We start from the raw sequence: 21,001 nt of genomic DNA, 5'->3' as shown, positions 1-21,001 counted from the left end.
GGGAAATATGGGCAGTACTTCCTGTTCTGGGTCTGTTCAGAACTCCCATGAAAGTCAGTGGGGGTTTGGGACGCAATGAACACATTGCTAAGGCCTGAATAGGGCTGGGAAGGTAGGCTGAGAGGTTGTTCCATGCAATTGTTCTGAAGTTTCTGTTGTCAGCAGCATTTTTCTCTGAGTAATTCACACTCATTTCCCATCTATTTTCAGGCATTAAATGTCAGCTTTCAATAAGAAAGGCAAAGCTGACTTGCCCACTACATTCTAAATAACAAAATTTACCTGAATTACGGTTATTATATTTGTAGTTAAAAAACCCTTCTTTTGTTGTGATTATGAAGCAGGAATATTTTGCCTGAAGTTTTCTTTTTACATGAAGTGCAAGGCTGTTATTTGAATCAAGCCTCTGAACAGCGTCCAACTGAGGAGATACACTCGGGGAATTTTGGTTCAAGGAAATTGTACATTGACTGACTGTCAATGGAAAAGAGACTGGAAAAGGTAATCTGTTTCACAACATCTTAGGATGCTTGGCATGCATGGTAGGGGGTGGGTCAGACCTTGCTCTGGTGAGGTGCTGCCCTGCCCCCCATCTCCCCCACCCACACAGTGTCAATCATGGCACACTGGAGGCAGCCCCAGTTTTGCCTAACCCAGTCCATGAGTGGCCAAGAGACTGAAGTCCCTCCTGGGAGGAAGGCCCAAGATGGGCCAAGAAGGTTTAAGAAGGGTCACTACAAGGCAAGCACATTGTCCTTTAACCCTACCTTCATCTTGGAGTTTCACATCACTGGAAGCAAGGCGTTCGTAGCTATATGCCTGCTTCTTCTATATCTTTTCCAGTTTTCTCCATTTCTTCTTCATCTCACTTTCATCTCACAGAATGTAACATCAAATGGATTATTAGGTTTTCTGTGTTCAATGGGATAAGTCTATGCTGTGGAAAGTGATGTTATTGTAGTACTTACTCTCTTGCCCATGTTTTTTTAACTGTCTATAGTTTGCCAATAAGCTTTTATGTATTTTTACCTCAAGAATATTGGGTTGGAATTTTCTCCTTTGCATCTACCCAAAGCAAAATAACCTTGGTTTAGCCCTAGGTTTGAATGACTGGGGTGTAACACTGACAGAATTTTTAACCCTCTGGAGCCAGCTGTATTCCTCAAAAAAAGGAACTACATACACATCTGATGTAAATTTCTCTGACTACATTACTGCCAAGTGAAATGCAGTGATAGACCCAAGTGGAAGATATGGCTGCATAAAGCTGCCTTACCATTATACAATCAATACTCAGGGTAAACAACTCATCTTTTTGTGGAAAGCCATCAGACTAGGTACTGGTAACAATGAATTCCTGTGTATATGACTTAATTGGTGTTTTTTTTCTAGAAGTCTTTTCTTCTATGTTATTTTTTTTCCTTTCAGTGAGCTCACAGTACAAATAATAACTTTCTAGGATATAATTGTTTCTCCTTTCAGTTTTTCATCAGAACAAATTTTGTTTGTTAAATCAGCCTGATTAACATCTAGATCTTATGTACACACTATGCACACACACAATAATACCACAATTATATTAGCTTTTTAAGGGCTCATCTAATTTTTCTCTGTACATAATCCTTGAAACTTAGATTTGCATAAAGTAATTTAAAATAGACAGGGCAAACTAGAAGTATATAATTATGTGTAGCTCTGAAATAAATACATTTTCAGTTTTCAATTTCCATAGCTGAGTTCACAATTTAGCCCCTGAATATATGAATTAATAATAAAATGACAGTATTCCCTGTCATACATGTACTTACACAGAATTTACAGACAGAGTCTCCTTTGTTATACTTAGTGGATTACCTATGGGGTGAGTAAAGCTTGATCCTCCTCTAGTAGCTGGAGGAAAGGGAGAAGCTGAGAGGTACTCTCCACTCTAGTCTGTTAAACAACTAAAGAGACTTTATCCTACCAAGATTTCTACTGCTTCCAATGTGCAGAATTTAGCCTCCTAAACTTGGTTCTCTATATTGCATTGAAATGTGATGCTCATAATAACCTTAAACCTACAACAAAAGTATCCACCTACCTTTCAAAGCAAACCTTTTCTTCAGACTCACTGTTTGTCTGAGACCAGCCTGTGAAATTACTTTTAGAGATTTTAACAATTCTTCACAGAGAGTTCATAATGATGGATTAGTATGATAATGATCTATGAGGAACAATGAGGTAAATGTGCTCCTTCTTGATTTTATCTTTCAAATTTCTATACATTGCAGATATATTTCTGTAACCTACTAGTTCTGTTGTAGACTTTGAATTGCCAGTACATAAGCATGCTGTTCAATGTCCATACATACTGGCAATACATGCTACCACTTAAGATGATGATTTTGCCATCTTTATTAATATTTGTTAGTTGTATAAGGCTACCTCCAGAAGTCAAGTGATTATACAGGAAACTTAGTTTGCATAAAGAAAAATAAACTGAGACTTCTCCATGACAAAGCAAAGCTGTAAACTGTGTGAGGATAACAATGGCACATTGGCTAAATGGGAGCTGAAGCAGTTCCAGAATTTGATAGCACACACTCTTACTGTTAGATGTAATCATGTATCTATACACTGATCAAGAAGGTGATGCTGATGAATTTTTAGCTTGGATGACCAGTACTGTCTGAGAAGCTGGGTACCAGTTAATTATTTTAACACACATAATGTAGTCTTATAGTTTTGCATTCATTTGACTTTTGTTAAAGTTACGGTCCTATGCTTAAAGCCAAATATATTGTTGGAACTTCTTATGACTTCATCAAGCTCTGCACTTGCTTTTAAAGGTCTTTTAAGGAAAAGAAACCCATAGTCCCAGGATTCAAAGAAGAATATGGGAGGCAGTATTATGACAATGACTCTATGCTTGGAATTAGAAGGACTCCAGCCAACAAAGGAATGAGATTCTAGAACAACTTTTCCAAAACTATTTGGAGAAACAAATTAAGTCAATAAGTTTTTAGACTGAGTTGACAAATTAATGAAGGGAAGTGTAGGACACATAGATATTCGCAATATCAGGACCCTATAGAATACCAGGAAGTCCCCTTGAATTATAGAAAGCTGTCAAAAATTCTAAGACAAAGACAGCATGAGTAGCAAAGGGAAAGAAATGTGTCAGAGATAGAGAGCCATCATGTGAGCCAGGATAGTTTGTCAGGACTCTGGACACATGGATGCCCCTAGGCAACAGATCCTGCCCTAAGTTAAGCAGTCCTCCAGGTTGCTCAAAAGTAAATGAAGGCAACATTTAGATATTTACTTGAATCATCCCCTGAACAAAGCAAATTATGGCTGGCTCATACTTGAGAAAAATGGCCAGAGTGAGAAGTTCAGGAGCAGCGTGTAAACTCTAATACAGCTGCATAAAGAACTCAATGAATAACTCTGAATAATAGGGCAGCACATAAAAATTAGACTGTTTGTGGATAAATTTCAATAGGAAAAAGAAAAAAATACAAGGTTACATTCTCTGAATAAATGCTTTGCTGCAAATACTTTTCCCAGTTCTAATGAGGAGCGTTTGTTCTAACAGAAGAGAGAATAGGGCTGTGATGATATATGATCAGCTACTCATTTAAAGCTGCAAGGATATTCTCTTCCATACCTGATTTTTTATCCATTGCTAACTGAAAGGGACATCCTTAAGTCATTTAATACTACATGGAATGTGAAGTCCAAACAAATCAAGCAGATCTTCAATTAACACTCAGGGAAGACATGGTCAGCCAACAGTGCAACCTCTTCTTCAGGAGAGGGAGTGGTGCAAGCCCCCCTTTCCCTGCTCCCATTGTCACTGCAGCTGCAGCTCAGCTTAAGCCCTGAAGAGTAATTCCAGTTTGACAGCTTGCATGGATGTGAATATATTTAAGTAAAAAGAAACCCTGCCAACTTTAGATGAATTAAACAACTGTGGTACACACTGGGCCAGATTCTCTAATGCACCACAACAAATTTACAACTGTGACTGTTAACTGGAGCCCCAGTTCATTTTTAATGCTGTAGTTAACAAAGCTGTATACAGATGCAGTGATTGCTATAGAGGTTAGAATGTTTCAGTGTTTCTGTCTGAGACTGCCTTTTGAAGTGGATTTTCATATCATATTTTAAAAATGGTAATCTGGATTGAGGGCCATATTTGCATGTCTAGTATCAGAGTCTGCTATCTATCCTTTCAAAAATTTTCTGATATGTTGTGATACACACATACAACACTTCTAGGTAGAGACTTTGTTCCACAAACTAATCTCTCTGGCTCTTAATTAACATCTCAAAGAATGTTTCTATGGTAAACATAAAAAACTAAACTTCAGAGAAGTTTTTGTGGTGTTACTCTAAACAGCTCATGCTTCTTTGGTTTATCCACTTACCTAAGTAAGTAAAAAGGTGTTAAAACTTAGGTGCAAATAAGGATTTGCATTATGTTTCTGCAAATGCTGATGAAATCTAAAATATGTGTCTGTCGTTTGTTCACTGAGTCAAATATTTCAGAGGAAATGTACTCTGTTAGCTTTAAATTTTCAAATGTCAATGTTCAATAGAAAATGTCATATTTCCAGCAAGAACATGGAACTTAACAATAGCATAATACAACTGCAGTGAACTTCTGGATATGAATTTGACCTACCCAAGGTTCATTCTTCAAACCTGTGAAGGGTTCTGGTAGCCTTGAGGAACACAAGGGTAATGTGAGCCAGGCTGGAGACACACAGGGACTCAACACATGCAGCTCCATTGGAATCCAGCTGTGAGGGTACTCTTGTAGTCCAAATATTAAATATTGACATCTAAGAGAAATCTCTAAATTAAAATGAAGTGTTTTGCTGCCATGTACAGATGTTATCAGCTTTGATCAGCTCCTTTCAGGCAGAAAAAGAATTATTAAGAAAGTGGTAACAGTGAGGCAGCTGCTTAAAGATGGCATTTTTTTATTCAGTAGATTCTCCTCCTCTAGGTGAGGGACTATGCTCATTAATCTTTCTTTTGGAACAGGATTTGAAGGGTAGTATCTAAAATCTGAGTGGTAGAACTGTGCAACCTTTTTTATGTCCACACATCTGCATTCTTCCTGATTCCAGTAATGCCATGCTCTTTTAGACTAGGTACATCTCTGGAAGGTAAAAATAAAGGAATGATCCTTGCTTTTTGGTTAAGTAGGTACTTACCAGGAAACCAATATCTCTGAACATGCAAGAGATGGTCTGTTCATATTTGTCCATTCAGGAACTTACACTAAGTTTGTTCCTCTGAAAAGAAAGTTCCATGCAAAGTACATTTTCTATCTTATGTATTGTCAATAAAAATGTTTCCGTTATTGAACATCAAACCAGAAAGAAAAGCATTTTGTACTCCAAATTAAACTTCAGATAACAAGGGCCAATAAAAACAGCTTAATGAATGCTTTTAAAAATACCTCAAGTGAGGACTGAGAGAAGTAGAGTAATAAGAACAGAATAATAGTGTCATTTTAAGGACATTTGAGAACATTTATACCATATTTCTGAGAAGTGTAAGCCAAGAACAGCAGCCCTGCCCTTCATCTGCCTCTAAATACAAACTGTTGCCCTCTCAGTTGCCATATGCTTAAGGCTGACAAAGGCATTCTCATTACTGAGCAGCAAAAGAGTTTGAATTAATCTGGATTAAAAGTAATCATGACTATTTTTTCTTTCAAACAAACTTTGAAGTGGACCCATTCTCCCATTTCGCTCATTGCTTGACAATGCAAATACTTATACTGGCAGCAGGCAGCGAGCAACAAAAGGACAAGAGCAAGCATTTGGGAATTGAGCAAGGGCAGGGCTGTTCTCTGTGGCACCAGTGCTATACTGCTTGCAGAATTGCAATGTTGAAGCATCCCATCCTAACTCTGTCAGGTTATTTCTGCTTATGCTAACAGAACCAAAGAAGAGCAAGTTATGCTGGGTGGGAGGTTTGAACAAGACAATCAAACCCCACACTGTTACAGTGGCCAGGGTGTTCACTGGTAATTAGGGCTCAAGTAGTAAATAGTTTAAAAGCCAACAGTGGAGCAATCAGTCATGTAGCTTTTGTGAAGTGTGATGTGGAGACCAAATTCAGATTTGTGCTACAGCTGGTTAGCACTGTGCTGCCGACACAAAGCAGCTCTAAAGCCAAGGTAGCAAATTAATGCAGGCTACTGGCACAGAATTTCTTATACCATTGCTCTCCTGGCAGCTGGTTACTTCTCTGCCTGAAAAGGGAGTGTAGGCAGATCATCCGTGATCTGAAACTCTCTTATCTGTCCCAGGAACCTTTAATTGTTGGTACAGTCCTGAGCCTATATAGCTCATCTAAATTTGCTGTAAGAATGGCATAGGAGTGAATGTTTACACCTTCAGGCTCCTTCTGCTCTGAGCAAGGTGTGGGGTCCTTGCACAACTTTACTTATTCCAAAAATATGCCTTCTAACAAAGAAAACTAGGAAAAGTAAATACCTTCCAGTAAGAGAAAAATATTCTCTTTATTGTTTATGCATATTGGAACACTTGCTAACTAATAGCTTAAAACATATATTTGATGGAAATGAGAAATTACTTGTGACTTGGAATACACAAAGCACTTAATAGCTATCTAATCATGTAACTGCATAGAAAGTTCACTTCCTAGGGCTCTCTGGGCAAGCCACATAGCTTGTTAAGGAGGTTCTTAAAGCATGTAATTACCTCATCATTTTCCATGAACATGAAGTATCTTTCATATGACCAAAAAGCCACCTCCATTATGCAACTGATGCTTTTTCACTCAAGAGTACAGGAATCCCATGTTTGATGGTTCCCAGTGTGATTAGTGGTGGGATGAGATTTGTGCTCACCTTGAGCCAGTGTCTGGCGAGTAGCCCACCATGCTGAGAGAAATTCTGCTGTGGTGGCACAGGACTGCTACAGGATTCAACAAAGAACTTCTGGGAGGGCACACTGACCCGTAGTCTGCTCACATCACTGTGGTTCCAAGAACGTGGAAAACAGGGAGAAGGCCTGAGACTGGGAACTGTTCTCACTGCTTCTGCAAGTGACCAGCACCAGGGAAAAGTAAGAATTCATAATGCAGGATGACCTTATTGTCTTAATTACCATTGTGTGATATTAAGAAGACATTTTTCTGAGGCAACTGTAGATCATAGGGACGCAGCATGTTATCAATCCATGGACCTGAGCAGCATTCCTTACACTTGTAAAATCATGTTGTTGGATTGTCACATCTGGCTAAAAGAATTTACTGACAAGAACTGATGAAGACGTGTTCCCTGTGTATCCCATCATACTGATGGTGATTCTGGGTTTATGAAATACATAGTTCAAGGTGCTCTTTCTGCAATCTGCATGCTGTGGGAAACAATGAAACCGAAAAATTTCTGCTCATTCCCCATTCCATCCCTAGAACTGTATCTTGCACTCAAGAAGAAAAATGTGCAGTTTCCTTTGTTTGTGCATATTTTAATCATATCTGTATATTACAAAATTATTACAAACTTCTATCTCTTGATTACCTCAAGTCTGTATTGCATGAGAGGATTTTTTTATGGCAATGGACCCACATTTCTAGCAAAAGTCTTTGTATTTAAAATCTACCAATGGCCTCATATAGCATTCTTTTTACACTTTGCTATCCCTTCAGCTTTTCTACTCATCTGTTACAAACAATTAAATCACTGGATTTTTCATTGTTTGAAATAACTGGTTGCATTACCATCTGGAAACAATACATTTTAAGTGCATAATTACGGAGGTATGAAATCCCAGGAACACAACTTTATGTGCACAGGACTAGGAGGCAGCACACTCAGAAATGGGAAATGTATTGTCAGCTGTGTGATGAACAGTTAAGAGGAAAGAAGGAGCAACTCTCTTCATGCTACAAGCCTGAGAAAGCTAAACCTGACTGCAGAGCAAAAGGGAGTGTTTTAGGCTGCTCACACTTGCACTGAATTTTAATGATTGCAGTGGCACAAGGGGGCCCTAGTTGAGCTGTAGCCTCTAAATCCTTACCCTTCTTATTAGGAGGCTGGTAACTTGACTTTGCACTAGTTTGCAGGGAGTGCAGAGATGAAGCACATTACATGACAGGATGGTGGAAAATGGTTCATTATTCTGAAACAGAAGCTGCAATATAGGATATTGAATGTCTGCAAAACAAGCATATCTCAAAGATACAACAGTTAGTTGAAACTTAGCTAAAGCACTGGCTATTAGCTAAATTTTTACTAGTCTAAGTGACTGACTCTGTCCCCTTTCCTGCCTCTCCTTTCCCTACATATGACCTATTCCCCAATGTATTCATTTGCCACAATGTATTCCAACTGAAAATAGTCAGACAGGTCCTCCAGCTTCACCAATGTCAGCTGTGGGCCCAGCTCAACCTCAGGAATCACATCAGAGCAAGTACTTCATACTGCTGGAAAAAAAAAAACAACAGTTCATTACATACAGGCCCAAACTCACCATCAAATGTAAATTCAATTTACCTTTCATTTCATAGTGTCTTCATTCCCACTTCTGTATTCTCTTTCTGATTTTTTTTTCCATAGGATTACTTTGCTCTGAAATACATTTAGCTTCTAGTTCTTTCAAGTTTCTGTCTGACAGGGCAAAACCCTCCATTCCCCTACTATCAAACTTCAGTACTAGTTGGCTGAGAAGAAAACCTCAAACCTCTGATCTGTATAAATATCTCCTTGATTAAAAGTACTCCTCCTAAATCAATAAGTTAAACTACACACAACCAAGTTTGCTTCTGTGAAATTTACTTCTCTATTTCCAAATCAGTTTATTTCAGGGCAATAAATCATGCCTCTTCTGTTCACTTTTGAAAATGTACATATAATTTTTATTTGAATTAATGTATAAAATGCAATAATCAATATATCACATTTCCTAAAACCCACATGTGGAATTAGCTTTTCACACCAGTAATCCACACATACACCCCAGCTTTGCTTTACCAGCAGTTTGGTACAGGCATGTAAAACTATGCAAGAGTACAGTTCACTGAAAGATAGCATAAAACACATGACACAGTGAATGGAAAGGGACTAATGTATTGCATTAGAAAGAGAACAAGGCCTATTTCAAAATAGAAGTCAAAAGAAATTCCTATTTCAGTTGAAAAAAAACCCAAACCAAACATACCCGAGCATCTCATAGAAGGACTAACAAGTTTTACACCCTTGAGTATTGAGAAAGAGACTTTCCAACTCCCTCAGACTGTTTAAACTCCTTTTATTGCATAAAAATAGATGTCCTGCACTGCACTAAGCCTACTTATACATTGCTAAAAGTTGTACATAATGCCAGAGTTTCCAAACATTTTTAAATCTTTATAGATTTTTTTAAATTAAAAAAGATTATAAGAAAATCAAAATAGGAAAAACAATCAAACTGAATATAGGCATTCCTTTTTCTCTTTGGAATAAAATAAATGGCATCTATTGACTCATGATATACTGACAGACACACATAAGAAAGAATGTGATTAAAAAGCATTCATTTGGTGCATTGTTTATGTATTCAGCTCTGATTATAATGTTCCAAAGACAATCAATCATTGATTTTAATTTACTTTATTGTGCTAAAGAAATGAGTAAATTAAATGTAGAACTTATTTAGCCTTTCTCTTGTATTCTGTAATAATCCAGATGGAGCATATACATTTTCTATTTAATTGCACTAGCATAATTAAGCATTAATACTTAATGAGTAGTGCATTTTTTATGGTTCATTAATAAAAGTTAGAGATAGAAAAGATGTATTGGTCATCAGCTTTATCTCTTTACTGTGTTTGTACATTTATTAAACAGTCAGTAAATTTGTTTATATATGATTTTGTGAGAGGGACCTTCACTGACTTGAAACTGCATGAGATGTTTCTATCCTTAAATGGCTCAAAATCTAAGATGTGTAAGTCCTCCAAGACATGGAGGAGACCTGGTGCAGATAAATGAAGGAAGATGACAGTCAAGAAGAGCAATGCAGAAATAATTTATGGAAGAAACAGAAGAAAGAATTATATGTAAAAAAGGCAAAAGATAATGCTGCAACAAGAACTAGTAGACTGATTTTAAAACGAAACAATATATAAGAGAATGCATATAGAGAAGGCGGGGGGGGGGGGGTCTGGGAGAGGACTTGTAATGATTCAACTGGTTTATTAACTTGTTTCAATGCAAGGATGATAAATTACACCAAGCTTTTGATTTGAACATTGTCTAGCTACAACCAGACAATGGCTACATTACGGTTGTAAGACAAGTACAAGCATTTTCTCATTTTGAAATTAAAAAATACCCCAAAACTAATAGGTGGTTTATGTCTCTTAAAACTACTTTGAATAGAGAAGAGTATCATATGAGAAAGGGGGATATTCAGAAAAGCCCACATACATAATTTGATTGCAAAGGGCAATTCATTAGGTCTGTAGGTACTCCATATGTTTTCTCTCCTTAAGACAAAAAAAATCATATTCAGAAACATCATCTAGAGGCATAATAAAGTAGTGAATGGTAACACAAAAAAATAAAAGAAGCAGCAATCAAAGGCTTTAAACTAAATAAGTTCTGATAATATGGTTCTGGTTTAAATTATTAAATGAATTTAAATTATATGTTTTTACATATTTCTATCTTTACCCCTTAGCACTCATACACTCTCAAGTCTCCTAAGTGTCCATCATTTTGGACTGTTGTAATTTGGTACAATATTTGTCCTATTTTAAAGACAATCTTGAGTAATGATGAGTAACAATGAGAGTATGAGATTTTATAGCTAAGAAAATGGAGTCTTGAAATTAGAAATTTTTACATCCCATGTAGCTTTGGATTTACCTGCAAGAACTGGCTGCTTGACATATTTCAGTGAGCTTCATCATACTGCCTCCTCCTAAACAGAAGTAAGTATGTTTAGTTCTACAGTTGCCCCTCTTTATAGTGCTTCCAGAACTTGTTAGGAGACAGAAATACAGCCTACATTTTCAAGTCTAGACACGCAAAGCAGGAGTATGGCAAGGAACAGGCTATGGTGCGCTCTACCAATTGTTACACTGTATTTTCTGAAATCAGTAAACCATTTCAAATATTCCAGAGTTTATTACAGGAGTACCAAGGGGCCCCAATCATGTAAAGAGGTCCATTATGAAAGTTGATATACAAACACATTTAATTAAAAGTTGTCAAGACTTGTATGGACAAACAAGGGGGAATTTTTACACTCACAGCTGTTCAAATTTGCCAAGGCACATTCTGACAGAAACCGAGTCAGTGTGAGAATACAACTGAGAACTAAAAAATATTTCCTGATTAAAAAATAAGATTAAATAGAAAAATTTCCTCAATAGGGAAGGGAAGGGAAGGGAAGGGAAGGGAAGGGAAGGGAAGGGAAGGGAAGGGAAGGGAAAAAAGAAGAAGTCTATGGTCACATAAATTTAAAAAACTCAAAACACTTCTGAATGATCTCTGAAAAAATCATGTCTATGTCATTTATATGCAGATTAACTAATTCAATCTTTGCATAATTATTTTCTTACCTTCTCCCCTTGAAAACTATTTTTAGTTTCAGGAATATTATTTCCCATACAATATTCTAAATTCTTTTGTTTTCTGTTTTCAGCAGCTTCCTTAAAAGACAGTTATTTACTTATTCAATTTCCTTTCCCTTTAGCACATGCAGCATCTTGAGTAATGACTTGCCGTTTTCTCATGGGCAGGTAACAAAACCCTTCTATAGATTATGGGAGCAATGAAAATCATGACAAGCTGCAGTAAATGTATGATAGTTATTGTTCATGTTTGATGGTAGAATTTCAGTACATATGGGCTCATTCCTTCCATTTAGGTAAATGTTCCAGCATTTAACTAGCAAAAAATTGTGTTGATGGGGGACTCTCTTCTCCAGCAGTAAGGAGGACCATTTCTCACTCCTATCCCCTGCTATTTATCAGAAAAATAAGCAGGTTCAGAGAAGAAAAATCAAATCAGGCTATACTTTAGTGCACAGTAGTGTTATGGGAATGCAGAAGACTTAGGAGATCAGAACATGGATTTTTGTTGCCAGTGGCAGCAGCTGTAACAGTGCTCATCTATTAGTATTACCACTGCCAGTTTAGAGAGCTGTTAGCATTTTCCATATATAATCCTTGGGGCCTTTCAAGGTGAATTGAAAGGTGAGTGAAGAGAGATGGGAGAGGGAGAGAAATGTTACAGCCAGTGGCAAAACAGTCAGGGTGAGAGGCTATAGAGTACTCTCACTTATTATCCTTAGCTTGTAAACAAGGCTTCACTCTTACTGTTCTTTGTAGTTATCACAGTTACAAGCGTGGGAAATTATACAAGCAGTTGTCAATGCCCCCTGCCATAGTTTCTGCTACAGTAAATTATTTATCCCGTTATTCAGCCTACAACAGTGCCTAACAGTATCAGCCATAAATCAGGAACCTACTATGTTAGCTGCTGTACACACACACAGTAAAAGTAAATCCCTCTGCCAGTGCCTTTGCACCTCAGGTAAAATAGCACAAGTTTGTTGCCAAGCTGCTTCCTGCAAAGCAGATACACATTTTGAGCAGTGTCTAGAAAGATGAATTGGCTTTCATCTCATTTGGCCAGCTTTCAGGTGTGAGGTAGGCACATAAGTAACTGCACATTAGCATCATGGATCCTGGCTTGACTGGGAAACTGAAGAAGCAGCTCAGACATCTGGCACAGCTTGGAAAATTGTCACAACACTACAGGACACCACCACCATAGAGAAAGCAAGATATTGCACTGGCTTCCAAAAAGGACTTTCACTCCCAGAAGTCCTGGGAAATTTTTAGGCTGTCTCCTGATCAATTGAATCCTGAAGTGGAAACTTTAAATGGCATTATTTACATAATATCCACTAGTGGAGATGAGAGCTAAAACCCTAGCACATGCTGAGAAAGTCCAGTATTTTTTTTTCCCTCTTTGATAATAATATGCATTCTAAATATTGCTTAATGATGCCACCAAAATGATGCCACAAAATCAATTCTGCACTCTTAAAGCAGTAAGTATGAAGCATAAAACCCCTTCAGCTAAAACCTTCCTTCCTCCTTTTCTTTCCCCTCAAATGCCCAGGAAAAGTTAGTAAGATTAAACAAGGAAATCTATTAGATTGAGATGTCTTTCTTGAAAAGAGCTGACACTATTTCCAAACAAGGAAAATAGAAAATAAAAAAATCTGACAAATTAAATGTAAAAATTCCTTAAGGCAGGCCAATAAAAATATCACAAACATTTCTCAAAAAGCTTTGAAAATAAAAATAAGTCTTGTTCAAACACACAAGAGGAGGCTGACCAGATTGTTTGTAGGGATAATAGGAGATGAAGAAATAATGGAGCACATGAATTAAGGCCACAGCAAAAATTTAGGTTAGTATTTCACACTCCTCTTTGGCATGCAGGACTTTTTTCAATATCCAGGCAGAGTTCCACACTAAAACATGACAGCAGATGAACCACAGTCCTGTCTCAAATTGTAGTGTGAGCTGAAAACATTTTTGGCCAGATTGACATAATGGATGGACAAAACTCAAGGACCATGGCTAAAGGAACTTTGCTATGTAACAGCTGAAATAAACATTGTAGGATGCAACATCTCACTTAAAATTGCCTCAGAAATTGCTTTCAGGAAGTCTCCAGGAAACATCAGAGTAATAACACTAAACTGCACAAAACACTGCAGCAGTGAACAGAATCAGTGGACATCTGGAGAAACCCTGCTAAACTTTCAGTGGTATCTAGAAACTCGGCTCAAAGGCCATGACCCCATTATGCCACACACTGCAAAAGCACAGAGCAGATTGCTTCTAGGCCAAACAACAAGCAGAAAAAATACACAAAGACTGATAAAGGAGGTGCAGTAACACAGATTGACTTTGGACACCTTTTAGATGCATTTCTGAATGCTTGTATTAGAGTTTCTAAGTTAAGTGTTTAACATACAGAGGCTAAAATAGAAAGTAGAAGAATCTAAGGGGATGGACATGGGCAAAAAGAGAAGCTAATCATAAAACATTTCATCTGCTTGTCTTATTTGTATTAAAGAACTCTTACACTGGTGATGAGATGCCCCAGTTAACATCCCTATGGCACCAACTTCTACTGAGACTTGCAAATGTGACAGCCTCACAAGTCACAACTTAAACTCTGCTTTTTGAATAATATTTAGCACCTACCATGTCAGGGTTTGTTAAAATTTTAAAACATGTAAAAAATTTAATATCACAATTTATTGCCTTCTGTTAAGTTTAAAAACATTTCATTAATTATATAGTACCATGATATTATTATTACTTTATTTTCTTTGGAGTGCTTGGGACCTGGTTTACTGCATATGGTTGGGAGTCAATACTACAAAACATTTAAGAAGACCTGATACAAAGTAATGTTTCACATATCTGTGCCAGTTCTGTGAAGGACTCAAGGAGAGGTATGTGAATCTTTTGAATATAACTGCTTAAATCTCTAGAAAAAGCATCACGAAGACCTCTTGAGGACCTCCTAAAGGAAAAAAAAAAAAAAAAAAGCTGCTTTGGAATAAACTGGCTGACTAATGGGAACAACAAATGGTTAAATTTCACAAAGAAAGGAGTCACCAATGGAGTCTCTGTATAGGACTCCATTTTTTCATATTCATAAATTATCATGAATATCAAAGTGACAGTTTAAATCACTCACAGAAGTAAAAATGAAGACTGATTAAGAAGAGTTGCAGCAGTACTTCACAATACTGTGCAATAAAATACCAAATGAAATTCAATAAAGACAAATGTGAAGAAATGTCATGAAAAAAATTACAATTCTAACTTTATAAAGTGAATGTGAACCCCTCATCTGGCTAATACCACTCCGAAACAGAATCTCAAGATTATAGTAAACAGCTATATAAAAATGTCAACTCAGTACCTCGCAATAGTAAAAACAAAGATAAGCAAAAATTACCAATAATTTGGTGATAAATAGGAAAGAAACCAAAAAGATGTAGTGATGCATAATATGGTGGCACCATAAAGATGGCTGTCAGGCAAGGAGGAATTAAGCCAAACTAAATGCCTTAAACTGGAAAGATGATAACTGAGAGGACTATGACAAAGATGTGTAAAATCACTAAAGGTGTAGAGAAGGTGCAAAACACCTACCCAAACCCAGAGAAGAGACTTCAGAACATTATGTACATTCAACATTCTTGTTTTAGGATATCATAGATACCAACAATTTCCAGGGTCTCAAAAAGATTAGTTTGTGAAAGACAAATACATGAAGTAAAGATATAACTCTGAATAAGAAAATCCCCATGATTCATTTCAAAGCCCGGGAGACCACATCCACAACAAATTCACCAGTTGCTAACAGAATTAAAACTTCTGAAGTTGCTCCTGACACAATTCTGTGTTAGAGCAAAATTATAGATTTAAATCAACAAACTAATTGAAGAATCAATGGAGCATATTTAGGCATTCAAAGGTATGAAAACAAAAATCAGTCATAATTATTCTCTAATTGCACTAGATCCAAAATGTCAATCTAAGTAGGAAAAATTATTTTCATTGGAAACTTAAGCATCCAGGATCATTCAAAATAAAAACCGGTTAAGCTGACATTGGTGAATTGCATGTAAACATACCTACAGGCAACTGCCTAAGAGCTGGACATGCATTCAGTTTTGCTTCACCTGTGACAACATCCATTGCTTCTGTACCAGACACAGATTACACCTGACTAAGCAGTGGAAAAGCAGAAAATTGCATTGTGCCAAACTGTTGGTACTTGCAAAGACACTGTGAATAAAATGCTCTATCAAGACTAGAGATGGTCCCTCCAACTGTAGAACATTTCATCCACTGTAAGAATACAAGTTCATATTTCCCCCATTTGCCAAATAAATACTGAATTTCAATCTTTATGTCTTCCAATAACTAAACTCATACATAAGTATGCTCGGGCTCAAAAATGAAGTATTGTTGAATGACTTTGAAAGTGCAGATGAGAACAAAGGCTTACATTGTTTTAGAAAGCCAAACTTCTGAAAAAGCACTGATTTGGTGCAGGTTCATGAATGAAATGAATCTTGCTTTTTAGCAAGAGTTTAAGGTAGGATTGTTCTAAGGGACAAAGAAAAATTCTGCTTCCTGGCACACTGTTTCTGTGTTGCTGTTCAGTCAATCTAACATGGAAAGAAGCTATGTACTCTAACTCATATAATGGAAGAAGAGATGCACTGGCACTGTCTTTGCCCTGCTTCCTTCCAAGGAGGTTCTGGCTACTCCTCCTCAGGTGCAGGACTCATTTCCTTGCTCCAGTGTGGTGTCCCTCTCACAGGACACAGTCCTCCACAAATCTCTCCAATGTGAGTCCTTCCCACAGGCTACAGCTCTTCCAGAACTGCTCCACCATAGACCCTTTCTACAGGTGCAGTCCTTTAGGAACCCACACTACTCCAGGGTGTGTTCCCCAAGGGGTCACAAGTCCTGCCAGCAAACCCGCACTAGCCTGAGCTCCTATTTCCACAGGTTTTTCCAGGAGCCTGCTCCAGCAAGGGCTTCCCAAGTGGTCACAGCTCCTTTGGGCACCCACCTGCTCCAGTGCGTGGCTCCTCCACAGGTGCAGGTGTCTATCTGCTCCTCCATGGACCTCCATGGGCTACAGGGGCACAGCTGCCTCACCACTGGCTGCACCATGGACTGCAGGTGAATCTCTGCTGCGGTGCCTGGAGCACCTCCTCCTTTCTCACTGACCCTGCAAGGTCAGGTCTGCAGAGTTGTTTCTCTCATGTATTCTCTCTCCTCTCTCTGGCTGCAATTGCTTCTGTGCAGTAGTTTCTTTTCTTAAATATGTTACCCCAGAGCTGTTCTCACAATTGCTGAGGGGTTCCCCTTACTTAGTGGGAGGTCTGTCTTGGAGCCTTCTGGAATTAGCTGTGTCAGATGTGGGGAAATCTTCTGGAAGTTTCTCACAGAAACTGCTCCTAAAGCCCCACCACTACCAAAACCTTACAACAGTATCCCAGTACAGCATTCCAGATGTGGAAAGATCAGAAAAGGTGGCCTTATGACGACAAAGTGGATGTGCTTACAGGGCAATGCAGGTGCAACTATTCAAAATCTTAGGTTTGAAATAAACATTATAGTGTTGCTACCTCCCAAACCTTTCTCCTCCTTTATTTCAGAAACATAATTATTACAATATTCCAACAGCACATAATACTAAGTCATGTATTTCTTTGAAATGCCAGTGTTTATGTTACCTATGCTGTAGAATTGGTTTGTGAAAGTCTTGTCACAGCAGGAACTGGACAAAAAATTTGGAGGAGTCATCCACAGATTCCTATGATTAGGTGGAGAAATTGCATCTGGAAGTCTCTAAAATGCCAGACTTCAAGGTCAAAGCAAGAGAACAATTATGCACAATATAGAGTGCCAGTAAGGAAACAACCAATAAGTAACAGGTACAGACATGATCAGTATACATCCTAAGCAAAGTTAATGGAAGCATCTGTGGAAAAATTATAAACAGAGAAAAATTAAATCCAAAAGTGAGAATGTTATCTTTTAAATAAATAAGTCTTATCTAGAAGTAAGGCAGTGCCAAAATGATCAGTCAGAGAGGATGAGTGAGGGGCAGGAGGTGGCAGTTTGCCATTCAGCAGTAGGGCTACATAAAAGTGCTGCTCTGGGCTTTCTACAAGGTTTTTATGGGCACTTATGTGCCTAATTAAAAAAGACTGCAAAAGACACCAAAATGGGCACCTTGTTCCAGGCACACTTGAGTAAGCTAAAAGAAATAGTAAAAAAGCCAAGAAAAAAGGCTTATGTCTTCTTAAGCTACAGTCCTCAAATTCTAAAATTAATGCAATCTGTCCTCCTGTTTCTACACTTTCTTTTCATTCATGGCGACTCTGCCAAATCACATGAGAAAATTAATGACAAAAAAAGATCATCTGTTTCTTCCAACTGGTTTGTTGAGTATTTTAAAAATTGGCAGCCTGGAAATGTTTCAAGCCAGAAGGGGAAGTATTCACCCACACATCAAAGTGTTTCTAAAGACTGAGCATACATAGTTCTGAACATATCTCAGGTGATCAAAACAAATGCATTTCTAAGATGCTGCTGCTTGAAATACAAAAGTCAGTAGGTCAGGGACCACAAAACTGGTTGATCAAACTGAAGCTTTGACTTTACAGCTAAATAAGAAGTAAAAAGTGTTCTCTGAAGGGCTGATAGCAGGAGGAAATATCAATTGGGGAAATTAATGGTACTATAAAGAGCACAAGGGTAATCTTGCTGAAAGAGATGAGTTATAGTAAGAAACAGAGCTATAGAGCTTAAAAAACCCAGAAAAATATTTAGGAAGGATTAAATAACCAGCTGTATGAGATAATTTTTGTTGTTTTAAACTCAAGGCATTGCAATATATGTGCAGATGGAATTAACTGAAATTCTGAAATAGATGTTTACATTAGGATGGTTTGTCCCACTTTTCATCCTTACAAAATTGAAGTCACAAATTAATTTGAATGAAAACTGAGGCCCAAATTAATCTGAACATTTATTTTAAAACAAGGTTGCAAAACTGCTAGCTATCTAATTGTCATGTATTCAGAATACTGTGCTTTGTCTTTTGCATACTGCTTGCTATGTTCTTCACTGAGGGAAGTTTCACCCAAATATATTAGGGAGACAACAGCTTCAAAGCTGGCAGTGAATTAAAATTTCATAGGTTATGAGAAGATTCCCTTAGCTCTCTCCTTTCTCTAACTTTCATTTCTATTGTAAAGCTGTAAGTTACAATCCCACAGTGATATCCAGCGTCCTGTATACACAGATGTTCTTTTGGAATCCTCCGCATAGTGGAATAAGGTGCCAGCATGCAAAGCCACCACATGCTCTTCAGGACTTTACAAACATTTTATAAGATATGAGACAGGTAGAACAATTCACACGTGCTAACTTTGCCTAACAATCCTGCACTTACTAGTGCAGCTCAGCCTGTAGTGAAATAATACAGCATTATGATAGAAAATACTTACAGATATGTCCTATGCAGCCATCCAAGGAAGCAGACATGATAGGATTGCTTTTATTATCAGATTATTCTCCTTTCTTCTTATCATGGAAATACCCTGGGAGTGTGATAGAAGACAGAACCTTGATTGACTCAATCTCCTATATGAGAGCCATGTAAGTAGATTTGCCTTGGCCCCGAGTGTTCTTTGGAGACACTCTAATTCATGAGTTTAAATGTTTTCACAATGCATATGTTGAGCTCCAAAATGAGCAAACTGAAACATGCAACAAGGACCTGCAGTGTCTTTCTCCATGCAAGACACATAATGAACACATGCACAGGCTTATCTGTGTCACTGACACTTAATCTACCAACACAGTTGTATTGGTAGATTAACACAAAGAGAAACAAGAGTTGAGTCAACTTTGCTGAGAACCACATGAGAGCAATACCTTGTTAACTCTCATGTGATGCACTGATGATTTAAATTGTTGGCAAAAATTGTTTTCAGAAATCAGATTTGGTCCCAGACACTGCGCCATAGATAGCATTTAATTTTCCTGCATGTTTGATGTCAGGAGAATTTAATGCCTCAGAAAACAGTCTAAAAGTGGTCAGAATGGATCAGCAGAAACAAGCTGATTGGCTTAGTTTGTCTCTCCATTTTTCACTGGGGGCAGCAATGGTGCTCTGAGTATCATTCAATATTTTAGTGCTTTTGTACAGGTGAGAGTAGGTACCATAAGCAGCACAACAAAATATTATATGTAGTGTGCTAGTAGTGAAGAAGAAGGGCTCTAGAGTGAAATACAGAAATGGATCCAAGCCAAACATTTTGTATCCAAATTGCTCCAAATGTTGTAGAGTTTTTGTTCAGACTCAATGGTTTGAGAAGCATTTGCCTCTAGACAGCTATTAAAAGGAAACCAAATCATCAAAAAGAAACTAGTCTGTGATGAATTTTATGCAGCTGCCTGGGGGTAGATGGTGCTCATACATATAAAAGAAACAGATTGAACAAGGCAGGAAGATCTCGAGATCTTGGACACATGCAAAAAATTGTTTTCTTTAAGGAGGTTCTTCTTTTTCCAAAGGCAAGTGTGTAATTGTGATTCTCCCCATAGTAGAACTTCAGTGGATTTCAGAAGATTATAAACCTGGGACAATATAAATAATTTTGATGGTCAGTAAAGTCATAGTAGGCACAACAGGCATATTAGAGTTTGGTACCTGGTCAGCAATGATGTTCTTCAGAGCTCAGTATTGGGCATGGTCCGGTTTAACATCTTGATCAATTATCTGGACAAGGAGATGCGGTGTACCCTCAGTAAGTTCACAGATGATGCCAAGCTGAGTGGGAGTATGGTTCTGCTGGAGGGTAGAAAGGCTCTGCAGAGATATCTGGACAGGCTGAATGAATAAATTGAGGTCAACTACATGGTGTTCAACAAGGTGAATGTCCAGATCCTGCTCCTGGGTCACAGCAATTCCAAGCAGCTCTACAGGCTTGGGGAAGAGTAATTTGAGAGCTCAGTGGAGAGGAACTTGGGGGCTTTTGTTGACCTTTGACTGGATATGAACCAGGTGGCCAAGAATGGGATCTTGGAATGGCATCTTGGCCTATATAAAGAATAGTGTGGCCAGCAGGACCAGGGCAGTGATTGTTCCCCTATAATCAGCACTGGTGAGGCTATGCTACAAATCCTGTGTTCAGCTTTAAGTCCCTCACTACAAGAACATTGAGGGGCTGGAGCGTGTCCAGAGAAGGGGAGTGGATCTGGTGAAGGGTCTGGAGAACAAGTCTTATGAGAAGCAGATGAGGGAGCTGGGGGTGTTTAACTTGGAGATGAGGAGGCTTAGGAAGACTTCACTACTCTCTCCATTCCCTGAAAGGAGGCTGTAGTCAAGTGGGAGTTGGTCTCT

The 21,001-nt window shown here is 38.0% G+C and overlaps 1 protein-coding gene across 1 annotated transcript in view; it reads right to left on the bottom strand.

Annotated features, from left to right (window-relative positions):
- The window catches only part of LOC146768401 (uncharacterized), a 29,609-nt gene extending 12,898 nt beyond the window's left edge, over positions 1–16,711 (bottom strand). Inside the window, exon 1 of the mRNA XM_085561610.1 lies at positions 16,649–16,711. Within this exon, the coding sequence (XP_085417736.1) occupies positions 16,649–16,711 (63 nt within the window). The remainder of the gene's footprint in view (positions 1–16,648) is intronic.
- Between the last annotated feature and the right edge of the window lie 4,290 nt (positions 16,712–21,001).

This window comes from Lonchura striata, chromosome 2, assembly GCF_050655825.1.
Source record: "Lonchura striata isolate lonStrDom1 chromosome 2, ASM5065582v1, whole genome shotgun sequence".
NCBI classification, from domain to species: Eukaryota; Metazoa; Chordata; class Aves; order Passeriformes; family Estrildidae; genus Lonchura; species Lonchura striata.
This window is presented reverse-complemented; position numbering and strand designations above follow the sequence as displayed.